General features: G+C 39.4%; 1 protein-coding gene across 6 annotated transcripts in view; it reads left to right on the top strand.

Annotated features, from left to right (window-relative positions):
- The window catches only part of ZDHHC2 (zinc finger DHHC-type palmitoyltransferase 2), a 45,278-nt gene extending 17,993 nt beyond the window's left edge, over positions 1 to 27,285 (top strand). For 4 of the 6 annotated variants that reach the window (XM_064149067.1, XM_064149069.1, XM_064149070.1 and 1 more), the window contains 10 exons: positions 1,367 to 1,487; positions 2,417 to 2,486; positions 4,745 to 4,777; positions 10,356 to 10,476; positions 11,126 to 11,258; positions 13,494 to 13,620; positions 13,805 to 13,897; positions 15,039 to 15,148; positions 15,668 to 15,745; positions 18,958 to 22,479. In XM_064149067.1, coding sequence (XP_064005137.1) covers positions 1,367 to 1,487; positions 2,417 to 2,486; positions 4,745 to 4,777; positions 10,356 to 10,476; positions 11,126 to 11,258; positions 13,494 to 13,620; positions 13,805 to 13,897; positions 15,039 to 15,148; positions 15,668 to 15,708 — 849 coding nt within the window. In that variant the 3' untranslated portion in view covers positions 15,709 to 15,745; positions 18,958 to 22,479. Of the gene's footprint in view, positions 1 to 1,366; positions 1,488 to 2,416; positions 2,487 to 4,744; positions 4,778 to 10,355; positions 10,477 to 11,125; positions 11,259 to 13,493; positions 13,621 to 13,804; positions 13,898 to 15,038; positions 15,149 to 15,667; positions 15,746 to 18,957; positions 22,480 to 22,718 lie in introns of those variants that run through there. The other 2 variants (XR_010303451.1, XR_010303450.1) reach the window with 2 other exon arrangements.
- Positions 27,286 to 27,552: the final 267 nt, after the last annotated feature.

The following is a 27,552-nucleotide window of genomic DNA, read 5'->3' as shown; positions in this document are numbered from 1 at the left end:
AACTTACCAACTCTAGCAAATATGCATTTGAAGACTGAAAAACAGATAAAGCTTTTGTCTTCTGTCCTCACAAAACACACAGCCTCTGTATTTCTCCTTAAGCATATTTCAAACTTTTGCATGTTTGAAGAGCACTAAAGTGACAGCTGCACACTTCAGTGTGGGCCATTCTTTATTGAACAAGAAGCGCTAAAAAGTAAAATGTAAGTGTTCTGAACCAAGTTTTTGCTGTGAGAAATCCTATATATGCAAAGAGAAATCAACTCAAGTGTCAGCAAGAGGGTATTTTTGCTAGGGAGAAAAATGACAGGTAACCTGAGGAGCTCAAACTGCTTCTGCTGGAAGATCATAAGCTTTGTCACAAAAGTAGAGAGGTTCCTTCTCAATGGAGGTGACAATAGGCTCTTAAATATGTTCCTCTGTCCGCCTTCTAAGTGCTTTGCTTTCGTTTAGGAGAAAGATTAATGTTATTATTGTAATGATGAGCCTGACAGTAGACATAAATGTTATGCAGAGGGCTTCTGTTTCTAGTAGAGGCTAGAGATATCCACTGTTTTTGCCCAATACTGATTTCTTTTCAGAGGTGATTTTGTATCCTATATCTCTGATAGATACCAAAGACTTCTGCATCTCCCCATTTCTAGAAGCCGCAGTACTGTAGCTCTGCTGCTGGGTTGCAGAGGACTTCAGTCCAAACTTCTTACACTCTACGTCAATGTATGCCATGCACCTCTTTTCAGTAGTTTTTACCCTTTCAGCTCTTACTAGAGCAATGTTTGTTACTGACATTTTGGGCAGTGATAGAAGCTGTCATTTTATGCAGGATGTTAAGATGTGGCTATTCTGTCACACAAGACAACAATCTAATCCTTCTCTCAGCCAATTGCTGAAGTAAAACCACCTCTGAGCACCTGCATGAAGAGAATGACAGCACTCTAGTATCAAAGAATAAAAGGGAAGATGCCAGCCACCAGAAGAGAAATAAAGCTCTCTTTTCTGGTTTTTACTAGTAGCACTTTTTCTTTCAGTTGAAGACTGGCATCCCTGGCTTATATTCACCAGCTTATATTTAGTATACTGGAAGTAAATTAACTGTCCTTTGAAGAGAATGGTAAACTCTTCATCATCCTCTTACTACTTACAGAAGCAGTCAATATTGCATCAATACTAAATCAGAAATAATTTAAATTTCATCTCCAGTTGCCATAAACTAAATTAGTGATCTCAGGAACACAAGGTTATTTGCTCTAATGCCTTGTATATGCTGCTAATCCATCCTTGTCTAATGAATATTTATTTCACCTTAAGAGCTCTATAGATATTTAACTAAACTTGCTAACATCTTTGATTTTAAAAATTGTTCCAGTTTCATCTATCATATTCAGACAAGGAGTCCCTGGAAAGGGAGCCTAGAGGTGAATCCCAGCAGGAAGTCTTAAGACGAGCAGCCAAGGATCTTCCTATCTATACACGGACAATGTCTGGAGGTAAATAGGTGTTCAAGAGACCACCAAAGGCAGGTTTCTTGAAGTACTATCTAAACTACATTAAAAAAATCAATTTTTAAGAGTTTGAGTTATAGGGAAGAATTGGTTTTCAGACTTCATAAAATAACAGAGAGACACAAGAATTGAGTTTTAATGTAGCTTTACGCATCTGTATTTATTGAGTGGAAGGATTGTTGGAAAGTAAATTGCTGCATAGAACTACATTGACAACACCTTGCTGTGTGTTTGCAAACTGACATTAACAAATCACTTGTAATACTAACAGATTACAGAAGAGGCTGTAGCAGTCTTGAACTGCATAGATTTCTCCTTTCATAGGTTAAAAGCAGATGTAAAACGTTTAATCCCTATCTGTATGCCATGTACATCTAGGTAGACCACAGTAAGAAACTGTTGCTGTTTTACTTGCTAGCTGTTCAGTTGCAAGAAAAATGTTCTTCCAAACTAAAAGTTAACCTACTGATGATGTAAGTTTATGAATGCTGGCTAGCTAAGCAAGTCTAAGAGACAATCTCATACAGTAAATTAGAGCTGTTAGAAGCATAGCTTAAAATAGCTGTATTGTTGAATGGTCTTTGAAAGGTTTTCCAGTCTAGTGAGGTCTTTGTGGGTTTGGGTGGTTCATTGTTTGTTCTGCAAAGCTGAGGGATTTGGAAGAAAAAAACACTGATTAGCTTGATTAGCAGAGATTGCAAAACCTGAGCTTTTCTGGGGTTTACTCGGCTGGATTCAGCATTGAAAGTACTTCAAGAATGCTTTGCAATTTGCAACTTCTTCTCATCACACTGATAGGCTTTTCTGAGGGTTCTGCTGGGCTGAGCTACTGGTATTCCTTTTTTTGCTCAGACTTAAGGAGTCAAAATGTGTAGCTGTACATTTAGATCTAATCTTGGAATCTTTTCCTTCAGCAATCAGATACTGTGACAGATGCCATCTTGTAAAACCAGATCGTTGCCACCACTGTTCCGTATGTGACAAGTAAGAGAATATTTTAAATAAGTGATTTTTTTTTTCAGTGTTGTGGTTTGGATTTGCCAGCCAACAAATAGGAAATTTATCTGCCAGAGTAAACTTACCACACTTAGTCAGAATTTTGGAAGTTAAATGTAGTTATATTTACAAAAGTAGACCAATATAAAAGTATAAAGGCAATAAACATGTACAAAATGTATTTACATATTATTTGTAGTTCAACAATAGCACAGTACCCCCTTGTACATTATTTCAGCTCTCTCCATCCCACTCTGTACAGTAATACACTCCCCCCCAGACACAAAGGACCTAAAGAGCTGTATTTTAGCCACTTTCTCTACCTCCCCCCTTGCACCTTTGCAGACCCAACCAAGAAGATCAGTCAGGCAGCAAGCAACGTCACAGGCAGAGCAGAGAAGCCAGGAGCAAGCAGGAGGCAGCCAGAGAGAGAGAAACAACCTTGTGCTGCAAAATATGCCATATTCAGTAGTCCAGTGGAAGGAGATAAACATACCTTGCATTATTTCATGCCCAGTCCCTAAAACTGTTTATCCTTTAGGCTTGAACTCTTAAGAAAACCCCAAAACAACAAACAAAGCCTCACAAAACCCAAACAGAACCAAAAAAGCAAACCAACCAACCAAAAAAAACCAACCCCAACAACCAATCCAGGCCTTTAAAATTGTAACACTGAACTAATGGACTTTTTTTTTTTCTTTTTTTATGCATAGGTTTTTAGGGTTTGATGTTATGGCAGATAAGCTCTTTTTTTCCCCCTGGGCTTTTATGATTTATTTAAATTTTTGTTTACTTATTTCTAGAGGAAATTCTAAGAAAAATTAATTCACTGGATGACTTTCTTGATGCCAGTATGGATTATGTGATCATATAAATTCTTCACATAGTGGTTAAACATTTTTAATATTAATAAAGAACTTCCCTTAAGAATGTAACCAAAAATAGCTGTTAAACAAAAATTTGCTTCTTTTGTTAGAAGCTGCATAAAGATCACTGCCCATCTCAATCTGATCATGATGTCACATCTTACCTGAGGTAATAGTATCCTATTTTCCATCACATAACTTGCAGGTTATTTTTGCTGAAAGGAGCAACCAAGCATCCCCCCCATTTCTAACTGAAGCCACAAAATAAAGATTTTGTTTATCTAGCCCAAAATGTTCACCTCTACGTTGCCTAGAAGTCTTAATTGCTTTCTAATTTAATCTTTGTTTTGGCTATTCTTCTCTGACCTTTCTCCAGCTAGCTTGGCTATCTTTGTATTTCTCCACTCTTGCCCCCAGTGATATAAATTTCTAATTTTGAGAAAAGAGACATCCTCATAAGTTGATTTATTTTTACCTTTAAGGCTGTTCTAGATACTGTTAATCTGTTAATGCATCAAACCTTCCAAGATAATTGTGAGGCAGACAAGGTTTTCCATTTTTGTCCAGCAAAACAATAGAGGCACTGCATGTGGTTGCAATGCCAGATAAGGCTGAGCAGAGTGGAGAGAAAGTGGTGGAGTCACTGTCCCTGGAGGTGTTCAAAAAAAGACTGGATGAGGCACTTAGTGCCATGGTCTAGTTGATTGGACAGGGCTGGGTGGTAGGTTGGACTGGATGATCTTGGAGGTCTTTTCCAACCTGGTTAATTCTATGATTCTATGAAAGGGTGCAGAATACCTTAATGTTGTCCTTGTCAAAATTCAGTTGCTTCAATTGTATCTGATTTTCTGTCCCTATTTTATTAATGAAGAATGACTAATTGTGGAATGTTTGAGATTTTTCCTAGAAAGTAGGTACTTAAAAACCTTGTGTGCATCTGTGTGTATTTCTATGAAAGCAAATCAGACTTGGAAGTTGAAAGTTCATTTAATTGTATCACTAAGCATGTAATAATTGAAATATCCCCATCCCTAAGGCTCTGCCAGGGAAGGAACAGTAGTTGAGAAACCTGTTCAGAATGAGGATTAAATCCTTAAGATAAAGTTACACATTGCATTTGTTTGAATCACTAAGCTCTTGACAGAACAAGTCTCTTGATTTTGAGTTACCTACAGCTTAATTGTAGGTAAACTGTAATAAGTGACTGCAAATTGCCATCTTTGTTAAACAGATTAGGTAAACGGCAGTGCACGTGGATGGCTCCTAATCTGTATGTGAATAATTGACATCTGACAACTGCTTCTGACTTTGGTTTGTGTTTTCTTTCTTTCTTTCTATTGCCTTTTGCAATGGTTGGAATTCTGCTGGGATTATTTTAAGATGCATTTTGAAAATGGATCATCATTGCCCATGGTGAGTGTACTACTGGCTTACTTTTCTTACTTTCTGATTTGTTAAAACAAACTCTTGAGGGGCTTGCTACAGAGGTGGTGCTTCACTGTTCTTAGAGTTAGACGATTCTGTTTGAGGTTAGTGGTTTGCAGGACTATCGGTCTTCTTTATTGCATGTCCTCTTACCCTAGTTGGGAAATGTGGAAAGAAATTCCTGTATCACTTCTATTAGACCTTTGAAAGGTACCTTCATGTTTTGACAGTTAGGATGAGGTAGACTTCCAGTCAGTAAGAAAATTGCCTTTAAGAACTGCTTCTTTTCTTCATGGACTTTTGACTATTACTGTGGCTTAGTTGTGTTGAATGATGATTAGATTAAAAACCAAAGGAAAGGGTTGTGCCTTGTTCTCCTTACTGAAGCTCCCAGAATGGCTTGAGTGGGCTTGCTGGAAACAGCAACTTAGCTCTTTTAGTTGTATGAGTTCTTTGTTTTCTTCCCTATTTTTCCACTCTCTCTTTTTGCTGCTGTGTTGGCCTTCACAGTGATTTTGCCTTCTGTCTTTTCTCATCAGCCCTTCAAACCAGTGGGGAGGCAGGGTGTGTAATTATGTCAATTTGGCATGTATCGCACAGAAATAATTGAAGATCATTATTAATAAGGTCTAGGTTAAGTGGATTGAGTGGTAGATGGTATTTTTTTGCCACACAAAACTGATCAGAGCAGAAGCATCTCTTCTGTTGGACTAAATGAATGGTAGATAGCTCTAAACAACTGGTTTGACTTCTTAAATCAAATTCCTGGGCAGAGGAGACTGTCCTAGGAGAGGAAGGTGTGCTGGGCTCCTCTTGGTTGTCTTGGTCCTCACTACAGGTCTTTCACAATACAGTATGACTTAGGAATGTCCCCTTATTTTGCCACTGCTTGGTAAATAGAATTGCAGTAAATATTTAGCAATATAGGGTAAAATTGCCAACTGCATCATTTTTTTTGCTTGTGAGACTTGATGATGCTCAGTGTTAGCAGTGTGCTTCTTAATTAAAAAAAACAACCAATGAAAAACACCCAGACAGAACAGTAACAGGTAAAACCAGTGCATGCAGAGCAGATTTCATATAAGAAAAAAGGTTATTTCCTTTTTTCAGCCTTCTTATAACTGTCATGTAGAAAACTATAAGAAAAAATGGCTGTCAGGCTATTGCTGACAAAACACCAGTGGGAAGTCTCAAAATTACTGTTATTGTTCAGTATTATACATAGTTCTTGTGAGCTTTACAGTCTCTGGGATTCTTTGAGCTGTCCTGCATTAGGATAGTACATGAAAATGTCCTTCATGTAAACTTCAATTTCAAAATAAAAATCCATTGTATCAACTAACAAATTACAAACTGAGCCCAAATGTGTTGTGCAAAGGGGTAGTGAAGTTGTGTTTCACTGATCTGTAGACTTGTAGAAAAGACAAACTCCATTTTCCTCTGATTAGCATTTGGGTTTTTTACCTGTTTGTAGACTGTACCCAAACACACCCAGTTTGAGGCCATGTTTACATTGCCTTTGTTTCTAATCTAATAAGCAATGAGTGCAAGAAGAAAAGACAGAAATGTGGGCTGTTAGGAAGCAGTTCTTCACTGTGAGGGTGGTGAGATGCTGGAACAGGTTGCCCAGGGAGGTAGTGGAAGCCCTGTGCCTGGGCATCTTTTAAGCCAGGCTGGATGGGGCTCTGAGCAACCTGATCTAGTGTGAGGTGTCCTTGCCCATGGCAGGGAGGTTCGAACTAGATGATTCTTTAGGTTCCTTTCAGCCTGACAATTGTGTGATTTCTTCCCAAGAGCCTGGTGGGGCAATGCATTCAGCTGCAGGCAGAGTAGAACCGAAGCAGGTGGAGGAAAGTGAATAACATTCTTTACTCAGCTCAGCTGTAGGACTGAAAAGAAGATGACAGACTCTTAGATGTTCATCTCAACAAAGACGTTTGGGTACCTGTGTTTGCTAGTGAAATGAAGAAGGTCTTAGTGAAACACTTCTTAGTGGAGAATTGTTCCTTTTCTAATTTAAGTTTTAAAAATGTGTTAGAAAAAGAGGTAATGTCTTGCTTTATTTTCCCTGATTTGAGTGGATGTCCACAATTCCTTGCTTATCACCCAAAAAATAACTCTGGAAGAGAGTGACAGGAGTGTTTTGGAGTATTGCACGGATGCTGATCAAACGTAATAGTTTCCTTTAAAGACCTGAGATCAAGAGTTCATTGGGAAATTCTCCTAAGGCTATTTTGCCAACTAGAGTAAGAGTGCAAATCAGTGTAATGGGTGGGCTTTAGCCATCATTAAGTCACCTACTGCTTTTCTTTTTTGTGTTGAGATTTTTTGGACAGGGCCCAGTAATGTTTTGAGAGAGCAGTAAAACAGATTTTATTGTGAAGGATTTCTGGAGAGTGAACCTGTAAAAGTAACCTAGGAGAAAGAAAAATATGATTTGGAAGGCAGAGGTAGTAAGACAGTAGTCATGTCGTGGCCCCAGGTCATTTGTCATCTGCTTGTTGGGAAGCTTTACTTTGGATGTTGCTTCTGAGCTAATGGAAGTGCTGTAATAAACTGAAATATTTAACTGCCCTCTAGCTATTCTAAGAGGTTCAAGTGAGGCAGAAATAAAAGCCAAGTGATGCAGAAGTAAAAACGTTAGTGATTTCTATGCTATTGCTGCTGCTACTCACACTGTATAGAGATGGAGCTGCAGGCAGGAGTGCAATGGCTCAAGGCATTACCATAAGTATGATTTATATTTAACAACTCTAATACTAACAAGATGCACTGGGAACACCTTAGGAATCATTTGAAACATCTTTCCTTTGTCTTTTGAGTCATCTCAAGATTATTCAGCATCTCCTTCATCCTGTGACTTTTTTGTTAACTGCGTTGAATCACCTACAGTGCCTTGAGAGTTCGTTCTTTGCCTAGAACTTTCTGTAAACTTTTGAGACAGAAGGGATATCTCTTCTTTTTCTGTTTCAAAATCAAGTGGTTTTGTTACCTGTAAACCAAGTCATTAATCTGAACCGTTCTTCCAGATGGTTGTTTTACTGCAGTAGCACACCATTATCTAGCCAGTTGGGAGGACATCTGTCAGTTTTACTCTTCCTCAAAAGTATTAGACATCACATCTAACCATTCTTGGGGTTTATGATGTCTCACTATGTGTTCAAACAGTACAAAACCTGCCTTCTGATGAGCTATTTTGTACCAGAAAGAACTGCTCAGCCTGAGGCTTTGTCAAAACTGAAGGGAGTGGAATAGTTTTTGAAAGTTTATTTTAACGTATGTACCATATGCAGCAGTGCAAAAGATCAGCAGGGAGGAAATCTGCCTTTCACTCAAGGAAGTTCTTTTTTTGGGCAGTAGCATTTATTTCACTTGGCATTTATTTTCTCACATTAAATGGTGTCATGAAGTTAAAACTGTCCCAAAATAAATACCATGAAAGGAAAAGAAGGTTATCATAGAACCCTTCAGTCTGAATTGCTTGCAGTTAATGATTGAGTTGCTTACTTTGACATATTTAATGAAAAACATTACACTGCACTGTGGAGAATTGTACATTTCCTTTCCAGCAGGAATCATGATCTTAGCAACAGATCTGAGTTTTTTAATTAGAACAGTCTGCTGCTAGTCCTTCTTGCCTGTAATTAATATTGATGCTCAGCTATTGCTGTATGCTCAAATGGCAATGCCAAATGTAATGTTCAGCCAAGGTGGCATGTTTAATAAAAACAAACCCAGTAACAAACCTAACAAATGCCTTATCCACCCTAAGGATGTCTAACAGCAGTGTAGAGTGAAGGTTTATGTAGTGTTACAAGATTTTACCTATCCTGATTGCCATGTGTTCTGCCATACCTGTCTTGTACTTCTAGAAGCTAAAGTTGAGATTCTTCATGTATCCTTCTTTTTGAGAATTGTTTTTCAACATACAGGTGCTTTCATGAGTGAAGTCTTGTCTTAATTAGCTATTCTTTCTGGCAGCAATATCAATTAATTGTAGAAGGTATCTAGATTTAATTATTTTTTTTAACTCCTGTGGAGAGTTAAGTCAAAGTAGGCAGCGCAGCGATACAGGCTGAGAGGGTTGGGGCTGTTCATCCTGGAGAAAAGAAGGCTCTGGGGATACCTTAGAGCAGCCTTCCACTACTTGAAGGGGATCTACAAGAAAGCCAGGAAGGGACCTTTTACAGGGCCTTGTAGTGACAAGGAGAGGGATTGAATTGAAGTGAGGAGGGCAGATTTAGACTGGATATTAGGAAGAAATTCTTTACAGTGAGGGTGGTGAGACACTGAAACAGGTTGCCCAGGGAGGTCATGAATGCTCCCTCTCTGGAGCTGTTCAAGGCCAGGTTGGATGAGGCCTTGGCAACCTGGTCTAGTGGGAGGTGTCCCTGCCTATGGCAGAGGGCATTGGAACTAGATGATCTTCAAGGTATTTTCCAACCTAAACCATTCTATGACTGTATGAACTTTAATTAACTTCTTAATGGAATCAAATTAAAAACCAGGGAAGCTGTTCACCAATAGGCTGTGCATGGGCAGCACTCCAGTATTTTTCCTTTGGTGGATATCATTACATGTTTAATAAAGCTCAAAACTTCATAATATATTGCCTCTAATGGGAAGTTACTGTGGTACTAAATGTACCCTTATTAGGTCTCTGATGATAGTGTGTAGTAGTTGCTCATTGTCATGCATGAATTCCATGTAACTTTGAAACAGGTGGACTTGAAGCCAATAACTGAATATGATAACATGAGATTTATTTTAACATTCAGATATATATTTACATGCTCCTAATCTCTTTAGTGTGCTATCATGTTGTCAGCCATGTGGAAGGTTTTCTCTTTGTTAAGTAGTATTTCATTATTTTATAGCAATGTAAATGTTGTTAGGTGTCCAAGAAAAGACTGGATGAGGCACTTAGTGCCATGGTCTAGGTGACTGGATAGGGCTGGGGGATAGGTTGGACTGGATGATCTTGGAGGTCTCTTCCAACCTGGTTGATTCTATGATTCTGTGAATCTTCTTCTGGGCATATTCTTAAGTTTGAGAGTTTTGCTAACAAGTTTTACGCCAATTTGTGCTATGATTAATGTGAATTAAGTGAGGCTGCTTTTATTTTTACAAAATCCACCTGAGATTCAACTTCTTGGTTTGTAATTGTATCCCAGTTGCTAAGTGCAGTCTGTCTACTGGTAAAACACAGACACTTAAGCTTACTACCTGCAAACTAACAATGTAACTGCAGTCATGTTTACATTGACTGTGCTGGGAACAAATTTCATGCCATAAGTCAAAACTGAATTTCAGTAAACCGTTGAAAATGGTATTACCTAGTAAAGGTCTTTAGGGTTGTGGTTGTGGTTTTGGTTAGAATTTCTACACTAATTCGGGAGTTGAAACTAAATACATTTCAGTAGCTTGAGGCATAACGGAAAGGAGGCAAAACTTGGTTTGTATACCAATACTAACTTTTTTAGAGTGAGCTAGTTTAAGTCTACATTGCATGAAAACAAAGGAAGATAAAGAACTTTCTTTACATTCCTCTTTTTTTTTTTATCAGGGTGAACAACTGTGTGGGATTCTCCAATTACAAATTTTTTCTTCTGTTCTTGGCTTACTCTCTGCTGTACTGCCTTTTTATTGCTGCAACAGACTTACAGTATTTTATCAAGTTTTGGACAGTAAGTAATAGAAGTGTAGTTTTTAAGTGTATGAAGTTACCACTGTGCAAGAATTCTAAGGCTTGAAGCTTTTCTTCCTCTTTCTTGCAGTTTATGAAGTTTCACTTATCCCTACATCATTTTGAAGCTGCATAGAACAAGTATGGGATTAACCTAGAAAACATTTTGCATGGGAGTTTACATTGTAAATGGGTTTTGTTAACTTGTTATAATGCTATGGAAAGGTTTCAGGGACGTTTTTAAGTGTCATGGTTATATGTGTTTGGAACTTAGGCTATTACCTTCTTAGATTTGCAGTATTTATTCTATCCCTATTCTGAAAAGGCTGAATTAAGACCATTTTTCCAAAGACAAATTATTTTTCTCTCAAGGACCCATCAAAATTCAGATCCAATTGCAGCTTCTTTTTGTCAGTACTTAAACTTTATCAAGACAAGGCCAATTTCTTTCAATTATATGAGTTCAGCAACTTAACTGCATGACCATCATTACAGAGGAGGTGTATGGCTCATTTATTCAGGTTCTTCTTGTATGGTACATTTGTGTCCTGCACTGAGTTTGCTTTGGCTGAATAGAGTATTATTACTAATCAGATTAAGCAGCTATTCCCTCAGTTCTAACAGCATCTTTATTTTGTTTTTATCTTTAGAATGGCCTTCCTGATACTCAAGCCAAGTTCCACATCATGTTTTTGTTCTTTGCTGCAGCTATGTTTTCTGTCAGTTTGTCCTCCCTCTTTGGGTATCATTGTTGGCTTGTCAGCAAAAACAAGTCTACATTAGGTGAGTGGATTTAATGCTTCTACGTTTAACGGCAAAAAAGAAACAATAAATGTGTATTTTATGTATGGAAGTAATGGGAACCTCCTACAGAGGTTACTTGGATCCTGACTGGAAGTGCCCAGAATCTGGCAATGTATCCAGTACTGAGTCCTTCCAGTTCTGCTGCTCTTTTCCTTTTTACCCAAGAAGTCAATCTATTAGTAAGCTTACTCTCTTCCTCTCATCTACAGCCTGCTAACAGAAACTGAACAAACTAAAAAACAAAGATAATAAGTATTATACTCGAGATCACTTTGTAATAAATGTTACATACACTAATGCATGCTGGTACAAGTGACTCTTGTTTGGCATTTCCAGCCCCCAGGTCAGGGTTCTCTCTATGGTATGCTATCTCATTGGCTACAGTACTTCATACCCTTGTCCCCTGCAGAACCAAAGTTCCTCTCTTCAGTTCTGCTACAATTATGTTTAAAAGCTCTGAAAGACATAGTTGTTAATTCCCAAACTTTGCCCATACTGGAGGCAAGAAGAGAAAAAAAGAATAATCTGAAAGGCAGACTGATTGTGGCCCTTGTGTTAGTTTTGATCAGCATGAATAAGCACAAAGAGCAAATGTCAGAAAATGATCTGTTACAGGGGAACAGACTATAAGGCACTGCTCCTATATTTGGTAGTAAATGGACACAGAACTGAAAGACAGTTTCATAGTTGTGTGTCCTGCTCACCAGATAATCATGGATACAGAGCAAGGACTCTGTGTTATGAGCTGATTTTAAAAAGCTCGAAGGAGGTGGCCTGTGCCTCTGCTGTGGAGCAGTGTGTATAACTGCAGTGAATATCCACATTAGACCAGCATTCCCCACCACTGTCTGCTTACAAATCCAAACAGAGACATAACTGGAGGTGCAGAAGGTTTGAATGTCTGCTCTATGCTATATCCTGGACTGTAGTAATACTAAATTACAATATATTCATTAAAGCTTCTAAGTCTCTAAATGCTTTTCTGCTGATGTAAGGTGAATTACAGTAAGCCAGTGAATTTATCTGGGTTGGTTGGGTTTTTTTCAGTTACTTTGGGATTTACTAATTTGTAGATGATTAACAGAAAACTTTGTGTGTATATAATTGGAAGAAATCTTGCTTGCTTCAATCCTTCTCTGATGTTTGTGGGTTTCTTCAGTATTCTGAAAAATCATCTACTTAGAAATTGGTATCAGAAAAAAAATTGCTCAATCTGGTTATAAGTGCATGAAAGTTTTATTAAAGATGCTTAAATGAAAGAAATACTCAATTATGCTTATAATCTTAGTGGAAATATTTTTCAAATAAATATTTTTCAAAGGTAACCATAATGCAGTGCACTTCTAATTCACCTTTTCATGGTTTTAAAACACATAGAATTCCATGCAGATGATATACCATGTTTTCTGTACATTTAAGTTACTCAGGCCTGAAGCCTGTATCCTGGGCTGCATCAAGAGGCATGTGGCCAGCAGGTCAAGAAAGGGGATTCTTCCCCTGCAGTCTGCTCTTGTGAGATCCCACCTCAAATACTGTGTCCTGTTCTAGTGTCTCCATGATAAGAAGACCATAGAACTGTTGGAGTGAGTCCAGAGGAGGGCCATAAGGATGCTACAAGGGCTGGAAAGTAAATTAATCTTCTGCCCCATCCACTTCATAACACATAAAGCTATATGCAGCTCTCTTCTCCAGAAATTTAGGTTGGACATCCATAGGGCATAATCTGGATCTATAAATAAAGTGCTTGCTTTATACAGCTGTAAAACCACACACAGTATTTTCATAGCCCAGGGTGTGAAAAGCTAGTCTTACTACTAAAAAGTAGGTTAACCTTTTCTTCTTTTCCATTACTCTTTCTGTAGTAAACTCTTTGTTTAGATTTTTCTTTCTTGAATGCTCTCTGTGGTATAGTCACGTGCTGAAAACTTCATATAATAAATATATCATGCCTTCTTAAAAGGTAAGTTACTCATTTCTCCTTGCATTGATTAGGGAGGGGAGGAGATTTACACCTTTCTTCAGGCACAGGAGTTCCTCTGCATGCCCAGTGACTGCACAGCACTGAGTTTGGCTTTCATGAGTGGCCTGTCTCCATCATTTGGGCACTGCAGCCTTTCCTCTTGGGTGATGGATCAGTGCAATTGCCTAAATACCAGTGTGAAACTTAAACATGCTGTCTTAGGAAGAGATCTAATTATTTTTTCTTCTTTTAAGAGGTATTCAGAGCTCCCATATTTCGTCACAGAACAGACAAGAATGGCTTTAGCTTGGGCTTCAGCAAAAACCTAAGGCAGGTGTTTGGTGATGAGAAGAAATACTGGTTGCTGCCTGTATTTTCAAGGTATAGTCAGTTTTTAATGCTTGCTTTGTTGAAACTGTTGAATAATCAAGATTCACAGGGTTTGGGGGTGGTTAGTTTTTTTCAAAGAAGATGGCAGTGATATTCAGGAAAAAATCAATTATTTGCAGGTGGGATTTTTTTTTTTAATGTATGAGACTAATTCTGGGTTGGTTTGTTTTTTCAGTCTAGGGGATGGTTGCTCCTTCCCAACTTGCCTTGTTAATCAGGATCCTGAGCAAGCTTCCACACCTGGTGGTCTTAGTTCAACAACCAAAAGGTAATCTGCTTTTTGTTACTTATTTCAGATAGTTGATAATCTGTTTTCTCCTGTACATATATAAATAGAACCCTGTATAAGATACTTAGAAGTAGTAAGCAGATGATGGCCCTATGACCCTATTCATAAATACAAGTCAGATTTTAAACAGCTAAGCTGTAATTCAGATAATTGTCAGACTTATATTAAAATCTGTAAACATTAAGTGGACTTTTTTGTAACTCCCAATCTGCTTTGTTCAGTGGCATCCCAAGACCTGAATTTTGCTGATGTTAGGCAAGTGTGGAGCATTCTGTTCTGCTTGCATATAAGATGGTTAGTTGGTCTGCCTGTGACATGGATGCACTACCTTGCAAGGCTTTTGGGGGAGGCCTGCTTCTTCCTATCTGGTGGAAGATGCTTCACATAAGGGAATCCCCAGCCTCAGCACTTGTGCCAAAGGATGGGAAGCTGCTTCTAGAATGCATGTGTTTTGTTTCTGCTGCTCATAGGACATATTTTCTGAATTCTTATGATTTATGGATGTGATATCTTCATACCATCTGTGAAAAATATACAGATGCTCCTTGAACCAAATCAATACAATAGCTCAGTGTTTCATATTGTAACTTTTATGTATCAAAGAGTAGAGTAGGCTTGAATATGTGACTAAGAAGTTATAATGGAATCACGCTGACAATATTTTCTTCATAAAATACATCATGTTCATAAAATACAGCTCTTTATTGATGTTTCAAATCATACCCCAGTGATCCATAGTTGATATTAGCCTATAGATTTTGGAGATGTTCTCTGCACTATTCATCATGTCAGGTTTATTGGAGTAGCAGAGAATATGGATAGACTGCATATGGAACTGTAATGTATTAGTGTAGAATAGCTATATGGTATTTATGTATAGGTGTGTTATATATTAATATATAATCATCAGAATGCTTCCCTGTTCTCTGCTAGGGAGTTGCTTTTTAGAATGTCCTGACAGCCACAGTGTAGTGTATGTAATGACAAACAGTAGTGATTCATCAGGAAAGAAGCAAGGCCAGGTAGGGAAGATACTGCATGCAACAAAGTGTTTGTAATGCGTGGGAAGACCATGAGAAACAACTGCAGTTTGCTAATGTTCTTTTTATTGGCGTCCTAGTGAGAACCACTTGTTTCCTGCAAAGCCCTTGCGTGATTCCCAGAGCCACCTTCTCACAGATACACCCTCTTGGTCAGAAACTAGTGTGAAGGCTGAAAAGGACAAAGTTGGTAAGGAGTTGAGTTATGCTGCAGTGATTCATCTTCTAATCAACTAGTTTTGGAAGACACAGTATAAAAATGACCGAGGTCACTTGGTTTGTCTTCACAAACCAAAATTCATGAAGCTTATTTTAAATGCATGCTTGTGGGAAGTTAGAGTCATAGAATGGTTTAGGCTGGAAAAGACCTCGAAGGTCATCTAGTTCCAGCTCCCTGCCATAGGCTAGGACACCTCCCACTAGAACAGGTCGCTCTGCCCTTCCCACTTAAACTTGACCAAGAGATACTGAGAACGATGACACTATTAGGTGCTAAGTATCTTCCAGGCTAAGCCTGGTAATTCTTGTGGTGACAAATTGCTTATACTAGAATACAGTCATACCTCATTGCAACTAACGAAGAGCAATGTAATGGACACAGGAGAGGAGTAGACTTGGTAATGATTTTAAGATGAATTGTTAATTAAAGTTTGTATTATTTGCTGAAATAGACATGAGACCTTTTCCTGTGGAAATTTTGTCTTAAAAGGCATGAGCAATCCTGCACTAACTATGGAAAATGAAACCTAATTTCCCTTGAAACAAGCATCTGAATATGTAAGGAAAGGTATGTTCATATTTTCTTTTATTCCATGATTCCTTACCACTTAAAGTATGCACAAAAGAAAATTATTAAAGCAGTTCCTGTTTTCTTCAATTTGCTTTTGCCATGACTAGTAGTAGATGATTCATAATTGTAAACTAAACCTATTTCTTGATGTGTCATGTTTTTAAAATAGTTTAACCTTTATATCCATTGAATTTAGGTGATATTTCGAAACATGATTATGCCCTTTCTGTAGGAAAGTAATAGAGTTGTGACTGTTCAAGCTGTCCAGCAAATATTTATAAAGCTAAGTTTGAAAACTGAATTAATTCTTAACCTTGGTCTGCTAGAGCAGGTACAAGTCTGTCAGATGATGAAGGAGGATTTATTCTAATACAGCTGTCTACAGCTACCTGAAGGGAGGTTGTAGCCAGGTGGGGGGGTTGGACTCTTCTCCCAGGCAACCAGCAATAGAACAAGGGGACACAGTCCCAAGTTGTGCCCGGGTAGGTATAGGCTGGATGTTAGGAGGAAGTTCTTCCCAGAGAGAGTGATTGGCATTGGAATGGGCTGCCCAGGGAGGTGGTGGAGGCACTGTCCCTGGAGGTGTTCAAGAGAAGACTGGATGAGGCACTTAGTGCCTTGGTCTAGTTGACTGGATAGGGCTGGGTGCTAGGTTGGACTGGATGATCTTGGAGGTCTCTTCCAACCTGGTTGATTCTGTGATTCTATGATAAGCTATTAGCAGCTTGTTCTTGGATGTCAAGTACTGAGCTGCAATCCTATTCAATAATAAAGAAGTGCTGCCAGCTGAAGACAAGAGATGACCATATGAATTCCTCAGTATTTGTCACTTATTTTCAAGATCAGATGAGATGCATTTTATTTCTTGCATTGGTAACTGGACACATAGGCTTCTCAGAAGGCAAGTTTGGCCCCAACCCTATGAATTTCAGCATACCAAATAATTTACAATTCTCCAGCAACATTGGAGGAGTTGTTCCAGCAAGGGTAGTTCCTTTTCTGCTCTTGGAAGCATGCTTTCAGTCATCCTAAAAGGTGTCTTGAGTGGATGTAGAGTCATAGAATCATCAAATCAGTCAGGGTTGGAAGGGACCACAAGGATCATCTAGTTCCAACCCCCACGCCATGGGCAGGGACACTCTACCCTAGGTCAGACTGGCCAGAGTCTCATCCAGCCTGGCCTTAAGCACCTGCAGGGATGGGACCTCAACCACCTCCCTGGGCAGCCCATGTCCTTCATTTGTGTGTGACACACTGTCATGGCTGTCAGGTTGCTCTTGGTCACTTGTGGAGGAAGTGGGAGGCACAGAAAGCCATCAGAGAATTGCAGGGGTTGTTACCAGCCCCACAGTGTTGTACTGCTGAGGCAGGTTATAAGAACAGTAGGTGAGCTGGTACCAAAGAGGTCCCTGAAGTTCAGTTGGATTCATGAGAGAGACTAAAAAGAATTCTTGACTCTTCCATTCTGGTTTTGTGTTAAGTGGTGAATGAAGTCACAGATGGTTCCAAATATAGGTCCATCTGCAAACTTGGTGATGGTGTGAAGCTTTAAAGTGTTGAAAATGTGGATGTCAAATGAGTAAGAGTTAGAGATGACAAAATTAAACTCAGCTGGTGTCTTCGTTTTTGACTGCTCTCGAGGGTTTTTTAATTGAATCTAAAAATCTCATCTCTAACCTGTTGTGAAACATGCAAAATGCCTGTTTAATCTGCCCTCTTTAATGCAGCAGTTGTTTCAACAAAACAACAGCTTCTGAAAAATTAAATTACTTGGCTACAGTTAGTTTAATGCCTTAGGTGTCATCACTGCTCAAGAGTAAAGCATTAGAGACAGTCTTTGAAGAAAGAGACTTTTGGGTTATGTTACAGAAATATTAATTGCAACTAATTTTGTCTGGTTGGAGTTCTACTGTCTGAAGTTCTAACACTTTATTTGCTGAAGTACTGACTTTTAAACTTCAGTGTTTCTTTTAAGAGTGCACACATATTACTGGAACTTTGTCATTTAGATTGGTCTGAATATTGTCCGTGATAGCTCTCAAGATGCCAAAAGCGTTGTGGTTTTTTTTTTTCCCAAGCTGTTTGGCTGGATAAACATCTCATGTTCTTTTCTGGTTGGTTGTTGATAGTCTTTTCTGTTTTAGTCCAGCCTGAGAAAATAACAGATTTGTGTTAGCAGTCTTATCATCCCACTTCTGGGTACTGCAGAGTTTGGTTGTTTGGGGTTATTTGGTTTTATTTTCTTTTTGTGAGCATCCACTCTGAAGTGCAGCTTCTTAAGAGACCACTTTCAGAGGTTACATTCCAGAGAGTAAGTGTAAAGCCTTGTAAGTTAGTTAGCCTCAGACTGATGCAGACACAGCTCAGAGGCAGCAGCTAAGGCCTGATAATTTCTCTGGCATGAGCATAAGTGCCAGTTTGGTTGTATGCACCCTTAACTCTGAGCTATTTCTGTGTGGCACTTAAAAGGCTTTCCGAAAAATGAAACAAAAGAGCTAGATTACTGTGTATATAGATCTGAAACTGACATACAAGAGCCCTTACATGAAAACATTTTTACTTTTTAAACTTCTTTCTGTTTCTGTTCAGTTTCATTCGTTTATTGTCAATATTTGAGTTGTATTTGTTCCTAGGGAGCAAATAGTAAAAATGCTGAAGTCGTAACAGCAAAACCAAGTAATTTCATCTTTGACATGAAAAATGCAGCCTCTGTGTTAACAACTGGAATTTCTGTCTCAACTGAAGATATATTCAATATCCTGTAGTCCTTCCTAGTTAATCAGATGACTAATGACTCAGTAACAGATGTGGCTTACAGTAATGTAAAAAAGAATTGTTTTTTAATGACGTTGGTATCTGGAAATACTCTAAAAATAGCTCACTATGTTTTCACAAAGTGGGGGCCTACTTGCCATGTGGTCAGTTTTTAATCACTGTTATCCTAAAGTAGATTCAGAACTTAGCTGTGAAATATCTTACTGTGTTCCTCTTCAGGGTGGGATTTCCATTCATAGAATCAGTCAGGCTTGGAAGGGAGTACAAGGATCATCTAGTTCCAACCCCCCTGCCATGGGCAGGGACACCCTACCCTAGATCATTCAGCTGTTGTTAACTTTCCCCTTTGAGTTGATGAGACTTGTTGCAATAACTTATTTTTGAAGTATCTTTCAATTCTAATAATGCATTTTGTGATCAATGTTCTGTTCTAGTTCAAGAGGAAGCTGTCGTTGGAAGGAAGATGCATTTCTTCCAAATACCAGCGCTGCTGGCCAGCTGCTCCTGCCTGCTCCTGTGTGGATGTGCTCAGAAAACAAACCAACAAGATGATTAACTGTCTCTATGTCACTGCTTGAAACATGAAACTAAACATACAACTTCTGAACCATATAAAGAATGTTTTAACTTGAAAATTACTGGGTTTGAATGGTGAAGGATGATTCTGGGTATTAGAAAGGGGGGGAAAAAGAGTCTGAGTTTACAGTTGTGAAAATTCAAAGGCTGGTTTTACTTTGATACTCAGCACAAGAACAATGTGACCTCCTTACACATCGGTCTGTCATCTTGCCTTGGTTTTAAAAATCCACCTGTTAATTAGAATTGCTCTAAGTAGTTGACTTTATAATCAAAGTTTTGCACTGCTGCCTTTAAGAACTGGGAGGAGAGCCAGTGTTGATGATGAATAATGTAGCGGCTTGGTGGACCCTATTTTCTTTTGAGTGCTTGCTAAGCAATTTTTGAAGATAAGGAAATCCAAGCAAAGTATCTGACTGTTTTTGGAAGACATCATTGCAGAAGCTCTGTTTTTTCTCAGAGATCTGCATTAGCAGTAACCCGGAAAGCTGTGGAGGGGTAAAAAACTCCTATGTTAATTGAGTGCTACGGTGGATCACTGGTAAGTGGAGCGATTAAAAAGCTGCATTCAGATAGGTGATACAGAAATGAAGTTGGCCAGGTGGGGGGTTTGATGGGAGCTGCACATGATAGTGCTGTGAAATGAGGATTTTATTGTCCCGTCTGGAGCTGTTAACCTCGTTGGGAAATTAATGCTGGCACTTAACTTTGATCCGAAAGGTTTTTTATCAACCTGTGTTCCTGAGGGCCACTGTCTTTCCAAATCTTAGATTCTCATTACTCGACAGTTGTCTTAGGTTTCTTTTTTCACTTGTTCTTTAAGACACTGCCTTTCTTGCTGTGTAATTAACAAATATCCTGTACAGTCAAGGAGACTTACTATTCTAACTTGTGATACTTGCATTTACAGGACAACAGATGGTTGTTTGCAATACCAAAAAGCAGAGCTGCTGCAGATAGGAAAACCCCCTTCAATTGAGCTAGGAGTTGGCAGCTTCCTTAGGATCTGAGTTTATCAGCCAGGTAATACAAAAAAATGCATTATCGATTTTTGAAGTCAACAAAATGTCAGCAACACAAACCTAATTGTCTTGTGCCTTTTGTATACATTTATGGTATCAGTGTTTACATTTAAATGCAAATCGCTATTCTGAAAGCAACTTTGGGAGAACTCAATTATCCTTTCTAGGTAGCTAGATAAAGACTAGGCTAAAAAAAAGTGAAAACCTCTTTGACTGAGCTCAGTTCTATTATCAAACCTATATCACTTAGCAAGTTGGCTCACGCTGTAAGGGTGCCCTGTTGTTTGTTCAGAAAACTGGCAGCAGGGCTGAGTGAGATTTCTGAAAGCAGAAATCTTATCATTAACTCTTCTACAGGCAGATAACTTTGTCTTTCCTGAGTAGGTTTACAACTGAAGTGATAGCTGTTGGAGCACAAATGAGGCTTTCTTTTATTTTCTAGTGAGGGGAAATGTATTTATTTTACCAGCCTGAAAACATCTGTTTCTTGCCCAAAGTGCCAGAGTGTGGGTCCCTTGGTGTAGAACACCTTTTTTAAACTAGCATGAAGGTAGCATACAGTTTACATGATGCCTGCAGATCTCTAGCAACCAAAAGTTTTTTGCAGCTATTTATTCAGTGTTGTTCAGTCAGCTGACCTTGTATTAGTGTTTGTTTCAAGGCTAACCTGTCAAGGGATAAGGGGGAAAGGAAAAAAGTATATATTTTTGACACTTCAAGTTCTCTATCTGTATAGTCTTGGGTTTTATTCATTTCATCACAGGGTAGCTTGTACTGGAGCATGCATTTGAAACCACTGAGTTGAAATGCTGAGATTCAGCTTCAGTGTAACTTGCTCCATGTTTTTACATAAAGACAGAGTACATTTCTTCTTCAGCAAAAGTCATCTTGGAAATGGATCTCTCTAACACAGGTGTCAGCCTCCCTTACTATGTCCAGGGCTCTGAAAGCTTTCAGTAGGGCTGGGGATCAATGTAGAGAAAGGACAGGGATAAGGAATTGAAAGATGCCTGGCCTCTCCCTATCTCAGAAGTCACACTTGGTAAGCACAATAGCTTTAAATAGTCTACAGCTTTGACATAGCCAGAGGCTGTCCCTCTAGCTGAAAACTGATGGGAAGTGTAGGCAACATGCTGCTGAAGGGAGGGAGAAGAAGGGGAAAAGGAAATTACTGTAGCTATAAGGTAAATGCTGTAGGAGCTGTAGCTACACCTGCTCTCAGGATGAGTACAAGCTGTGCCTCCACAAGGAGCACTGTCAGCATACCTTCGAAGGTCCCTGGCAGTTCTCACTGTATAGAGCATGGACAAAAGTGAGCTAATCATGCTCCAAAGTATAATTTCTGCTATGACTATATATTCTTATATTGCAAAGCAAAAGTGGTCTTTTTGACATACTGTCACTTAGCACTGACGTGGTTACAATGCACACAGGAGAATTGGTGAGGAGGTAAGGGAGGAGCAAGGCTGTAACGTTTGTCTGCTTACTGAAATTCTCCTGTTCTTTGTATTCTTGCTAGGCACTTTACTACAGCCTTTTCTGTAACTTCTCTATTTTTTTTAAAGAGTGCTTTTTACCTCCTGTACAGTTACTAATCTACTTTTTTGCTAAAAAGAGAGAGTATCCCTGATACTCATTTAGCAGTATGACTGCATTTGAAGCTTCAGTACAAGTTGGATGAGTTCAACAGACTACCCAGATGGGCCTGAGTCCCAGTGACAACAGAGTTTAAATTTATTTTGTATATATGTAAACAGTTACATGAATCATAGCCCCCACATACGTAAGAAGCTTCCTTAATTTGTAGGTTTGAACAAATCTTAATACGTGTCTGCACCAGAAGTGGTTCACACATTCTGTGTCAGCTGATGTACTGGTGGCGATGGAGTGCTCAAAGTCTTCACAGAGAACTATTTTTACTACAAAAATAGAACACTAGATGTTGATGAGCTCCTCCCACTGAGCAATTAGACACAGCTGCTGCCATGCCCTTTCATTTTTTAACTTGAGAGAAAAAAAAACAACCTACTGTCCAGTTTTGAGTTGCAGATTGCAAGTTATTCAGGAGCCCACAGCTGTGGGCAGGTAACTAATGAAACTGTTGATTATTTTTTAACTGATTATGTACTTAAAATCTGGGTCTTCAAGTGAGACTTCAGGAAAGTGGCAGGAAGCAAATTTGTTTTAGTGCATGGTATGCTGTAGGTGTTGTTAATCATTATTTGGATTGAGAGTTCTTGCCCTGATTCAGTTGACTGGTGTGTTGCAGTGTGGGGGAGGAATATATTTTTAGTGTGTAGCTTTGCCACTTGTTAATGTACTGCTCACATAAATAAATGCTTCATGTTCAGCAAGTCACCTACGGAGTAGTCTTTGAGACATTACCTGCAGTGTTACTGACAGTGTACCCGAACAGTAGAACTTCAGCTCTGCTATGGCTTCATTAACAATATAATTGCTATAGAAGTCCCCCTTAACCCCTTCACTAGCCACCTTTGACTTGTATGGGACAGTTTCCCTCCCCAGCTTAATTGCTCACAAGTATGATACTGCGATATAGTTTGAGAGAGAACCAAATCCTTTTTGCTCTTTCACAGGTGAAAAACCCTGTGTCTTCATGCTGGCAGAGCAAACACAACTGCACTCCACTGGGTGCTGTTGAAGGTCAAAAAGGTATAATACTGTCTGAAAGAGAGGGTTCTTCAAACCCCCACCTTGTTATATAGAACTGTGGAGCTGTGAGGAAGGGAAATATGTTACTTAACCAGGGTTGTCACCTACAGTAGCTTTGCTTCATGAGGGCTCTTCAGTCCCTCCCATGCCAGATTCTTGCTGTCTGCTTGAATTCTGCTCTTTGCTAACAGTCTAGGAAAGCACAGAATCCTCCACTGGTGCAGAGAGGAATGAGACCATCTGCTCTGGGGCCTCTTGAAATGCTGAAGGAGTTATACAGAGATGAAAGCAACTTTTACCTGTTCAGTTAGGACATGACCTACACACCATATGCTCTGAGCAGCTCCCACTTCTTAATTAAAATGCTTTTAGAAATATTTATATTGAACCATATACAAATATTATCCAAAACAAGGAGATTAAAAATAAACCCCAAAACCATACTGCTATGCTAGAGAGGTGGCAGTGTGTCTTTCTTGTCACTTCACTTGCACTATCCCTTGTTCATCTGTGACCTGACAAGACACCAGTTAAAACGGCAGCCTTCTGGGGTGAAATTTAGAGCAAGTGGCATCTGACACAAGCTAAGGAAAGCCTTCCCTACTTGCTTTGCAGTTTTTCAGTTGTTCCCTTTTTACATTTTTTTGGTCATCATTCTTCTCTGTCTCTGCCCTTCTGTAGAAGTCCAGATTGAAAAGACTAACTTGAAAGGTACAATCAAATAACATCTCCATCCTCTTTATTCCTCTCCCTCTCAAGTTTATTCCAGATAGAGAATTCCTTAATTTCTCCAAGTATTCCTGATGCACCCATCACCACAACAGTAACCCAGTCATCCTGAAACCTGGCTGTGCAGTTTCCAGTATTTGGGGCAGTGATTATGTGCTTCATCCTAGATCACTCTAATCTTGTCAAGCAGATGGGCCCAACAGTTTGACTGCAGCAGTTGGAAGAACGTGCTGTGAGCTGTGTCCCCTTTCCCACCTCCTGCATGCCCACAGTTTAAATGATTGGCGTAACTGGCACAGACCCAGCACTTCCTGACAGTCATCATTTTGTGAAGTCATTTTCCTTTTTCTTCTGAGAACAAAATATTTCTCTAGCTCTCCTAAGATGGAATCTTGGTTATAAATCCAAAATACAGTGTGTACGAACTGTGAGGTACAGCCCAAACAGTTATTAGAGGTTAAACTGGTCAGTAATTCACACAGATACAACAGAGAAGCTCAGTGATGGTAGAAGCACACTAGCAATTAACCCTTCATGTAAAAGACTACTGTAGGCACTACAGATATGCTCCAGAGCATGCACAGGGACAAGAATGAAGGACAGCAGTGAGTTTGCACATCTCAGCTATTATATGATGAAAGCTAAAATAAGGATGCTGCCAACTGCAAACATAAGTGATTTGCTACCCTACAGAAGATGAAGCATATTCTCTCTGCTACAGTTCAAAAGTTCAGCTGCTGCCAATTCCTACCTGATGCATAGAGAAGGGAAGGATTCCCTTCTTTCTCCATCTCTCTCCCTCACATATTCTACAGCACAGTGTCTCAGCTAACACAGGAAAGAGCACATTGGCAAGACAATCCTCCCACTTCCACAGAGGCAGGAAAAAAAATCATCTGTGATGGCAGAAAAAGGATGAGACAAGCCTCTGCAGAAGTCAGATCTTCACAGTTGGCATCAGTGAGCACATTTCATTTCCAACCCAAGTCTGCTAAAATAATGTAGGAGAATCCTTCTTGTTTCTCTGCCATACTTAGGCAGGAGTGAAGAAAAAAAAACAAAGCAATCTCCTATAAACCAACCAAGGTACACTAAAATTCAGATATATCAGAAAAAATAACTTCATGGTAGGAACTGGAAAGAATGTAGAGACAATCAATATGTAAAAAATAATTCATGTTTTGTTTTGTGAGATTCTGTTCAAACTCTACAATTTGTGGTAGCTGAATACCAGCAGTTCTGCTGGAGACTTGGCTGAGACACACTGCTCTCTGCCTGTTTAGGCTCCCACATTTCAAGCACTACTAGTGAAATTATCTTTGGTATGGTAATTTCAAGCTAAGTAAAACCAGATGAACAATAATTGATTCCCCGAGGCACGCTGTCTCCTTTTGCTTCAAGAGCTCAGGATGCTCTGTTGGCTCAAAGTGGAACCAACCACATCTCTCTTCTTTCAGCAAAATACACTGTTGCAAGGGCAAAAGCCTACATGAGGAGGCAAAGCATGCACATTAAACAAAGACTGGCTGTAAGGTTTGGTCTTCTAGTCCACGTTATGCAACATGAAGTAACCACTCAGTCTTCATTGTGTGGACTGTCCTCTGTGACCAACAAGCATATGTACCTCATGGATGCAGAACGCCCATACTATACACCCTTATCTATTTCAGACACTAGGATCTGGTGCAGTCTACACAAGCATGCTTTAGTATCATACAAGAGTTATCACTAGATGGGACTTGTAGAGATCACCTAGTCCGTGTGCCTGCTCAAAGGAGGGTAAAATACAGACAGCTGGTCAGAGACTATTGCCCTTCATACATCTAGGCTAAATACTTCCAGTCGCCACCTAATCCATTCTGTGATTGAGAATGGTTTCTAAGAGTATCTGCTCACTTTACCTTGAGGTGAGGCTGACCAGGCTACAGTTCTCTGCATCCTCCTTGCCCTTCTTGAAGACAGAACTGACATCTGTTCTCTTCCACTCCTTAGGAAGCCACCCGTACTGACCTCAGAAGAATGGAGTTAACTTTTAGGCTGAATAATGAACTGATCTGAAGGTAGGATAACAAGAATGGGAGGCCCTTAGAAACAAACCACAGCAATTAAGAACAGTATCTAAAGGCAGTAATATTCTGTCAGCTGTTGTAGGTAGTGCCTCGTTGTGGCTTCTTTACATAAACCAGAGAGATCTGGACAAAGATCAAAGCACTGATGATTTTAAGACCCAAATACAGAATTTATGTTTAAATGTTGGGCCACTTTAATAAAAGAAAATTGATGACATTATATAGTATAATGAGTTAGGCAGTTGAAGGAGCATGCATACAAATATTTGTCTGATGTAAAACCATACAACCAGTCCTGTATGCTTTGTTCCTGCTGTATGTGGGCTGCTGCTGTTTGAGCTAACAGTGTGCTGGATTCGTGGAACTGCCACCTAGCACCCACCTTTGTGCAAACATGAAACGAAACACCTCAGCTGTGAGTGCATACTGGGGTGTTGCACACTGAGTGAACAACCCTGCTTTCGGGATAACATCACCTCACTGACTTGTCAAGGACAACGAGAACAACCTCACAATGGCATCGGTCAGGTCTCTCCAGCACTTTTGGGTGCATCCTGTCAAGGTGCCCTGAGCTTCTTTATACCCATTTTGGTTTTGTGTTACTAACCTGATCCTCCTCCACCAAAGAGAAGTTTTTTCTTATTCCAGACTTTCCCAGGCATCTCAGAGACAAGATTTGCCTTCAGCAATCCCAGAAGAGCCAGGAAAAGGTGAGACCATGTGTCTTGGCCTTTTCTATATCCTTTGCTACTAGGTTTCCTGCCTGCATTCAGCATATTTCTTTGCTCCTAGAATCCCTGTATATGCTTTTGCCTTTCATGAGATTCAACTCCAGATAGACTATGGCTTTTTTAACCCAATTCCTACATGCTTTAAGACAGTGTTACCTGGCCCTGCTTCCACCTTTCATACACTTCCACGTCTGAGTTTAGTCAGCAGCTTCTTGTTCATTGGTGTAGACTTCCAGCTGTTTCATTTCCTGTGTGAGAGAATGAATCATTCTTGAGATTGCAGTAACCACTTAGATACGATTTGAGAAGGTGCCTGCACGTCAGAGATTGCAGGTCATCCTCAGATTTGTAGGGGGAAAGTACTTCAATTACTCTGGATTTGTTCTAGACCTATTCTGTCTCGAAGATCCTTCTTGCCTAGTTTTAAGGAGCAAATGGATTAAATGCTTACCAAAAAAAAAAATGTGAGAGAACATAATGTTCCTGTAACACACTTCTGACTCCAGAAGCCTAAAATACAAGTGAATAAAAAGAGGAGAAGTATCAAATATAACAGGTTTTGATACTGCATTTTTCCTGACAAACCCACTCAGACAATAATGTATTTTAAATGGATTGGGAAGAGCAGAGGGCTGGAAAGAGAATTCCTGTCTCTGAACAAAAAGGTGCCTGTCTAGACAGCTGGAGCTGTGCCTGCAAAAGCAATTAAAGCTGTCCACTTTGGAAACAGATTTAGATTTCAGGCTCTGCAGTTTACAAGTAACAGTCCAACACGTAAGAAATGACTCTTTTCATAATCTCTACAATTCACCATTTAAATCACTTCTTAATGGAAACTGAATCTAATTTTGCCACAGAAGGGGAATGATGCACAGATGTCTCCCCGGCTGTAATCAACTTTCAGCTGAGCACATTGAGCAGACCAAGAGTTCTCACACAGAATAAATGACAATCTTCGTTTCGTGCTGACTGAGCTGTTAAGATTTTCTTACAGAAAGCAAGCCAAACAGAAGAATTGAAATAAGTACCTCACAAGAATGACAGGCTATGGTTTAAGCAAACTCAGCCTGATCCTGCAGAACATGTGCTCATTAGCAGCTGGGACACAAAACGCACAGCTATCATGCATCTTTGGGTGTAGCTTCTTCCAAACCGAGTCCAAGTACTGACAGGATCATGATGAGAAGCAAAGCACAGCACATCATTTGGGATGCTCAGAAGTCACTTCA

Source organism: Pogoniulus pusillus, chromosome 9, assembly GCF_015220805.1.
Source record: "Pogoniulus pusillus isolate bPogPus1 chromosome 9, bPogPus1.pri, whole genome shotgun sequence".
NCBI classification, from domain to species: domain Eukaryota; kingdom Metazoa; phylum Chordata; class Aves; order Piciformes; family Lybiidae; genus Pogoniulus; species Pogoniulus pusillus.
The sequence above is the reverse complement of the archived record's forward strand: the minus strand, read 5'-3'. Positions and strand labels throughout refer to the sequence as shown.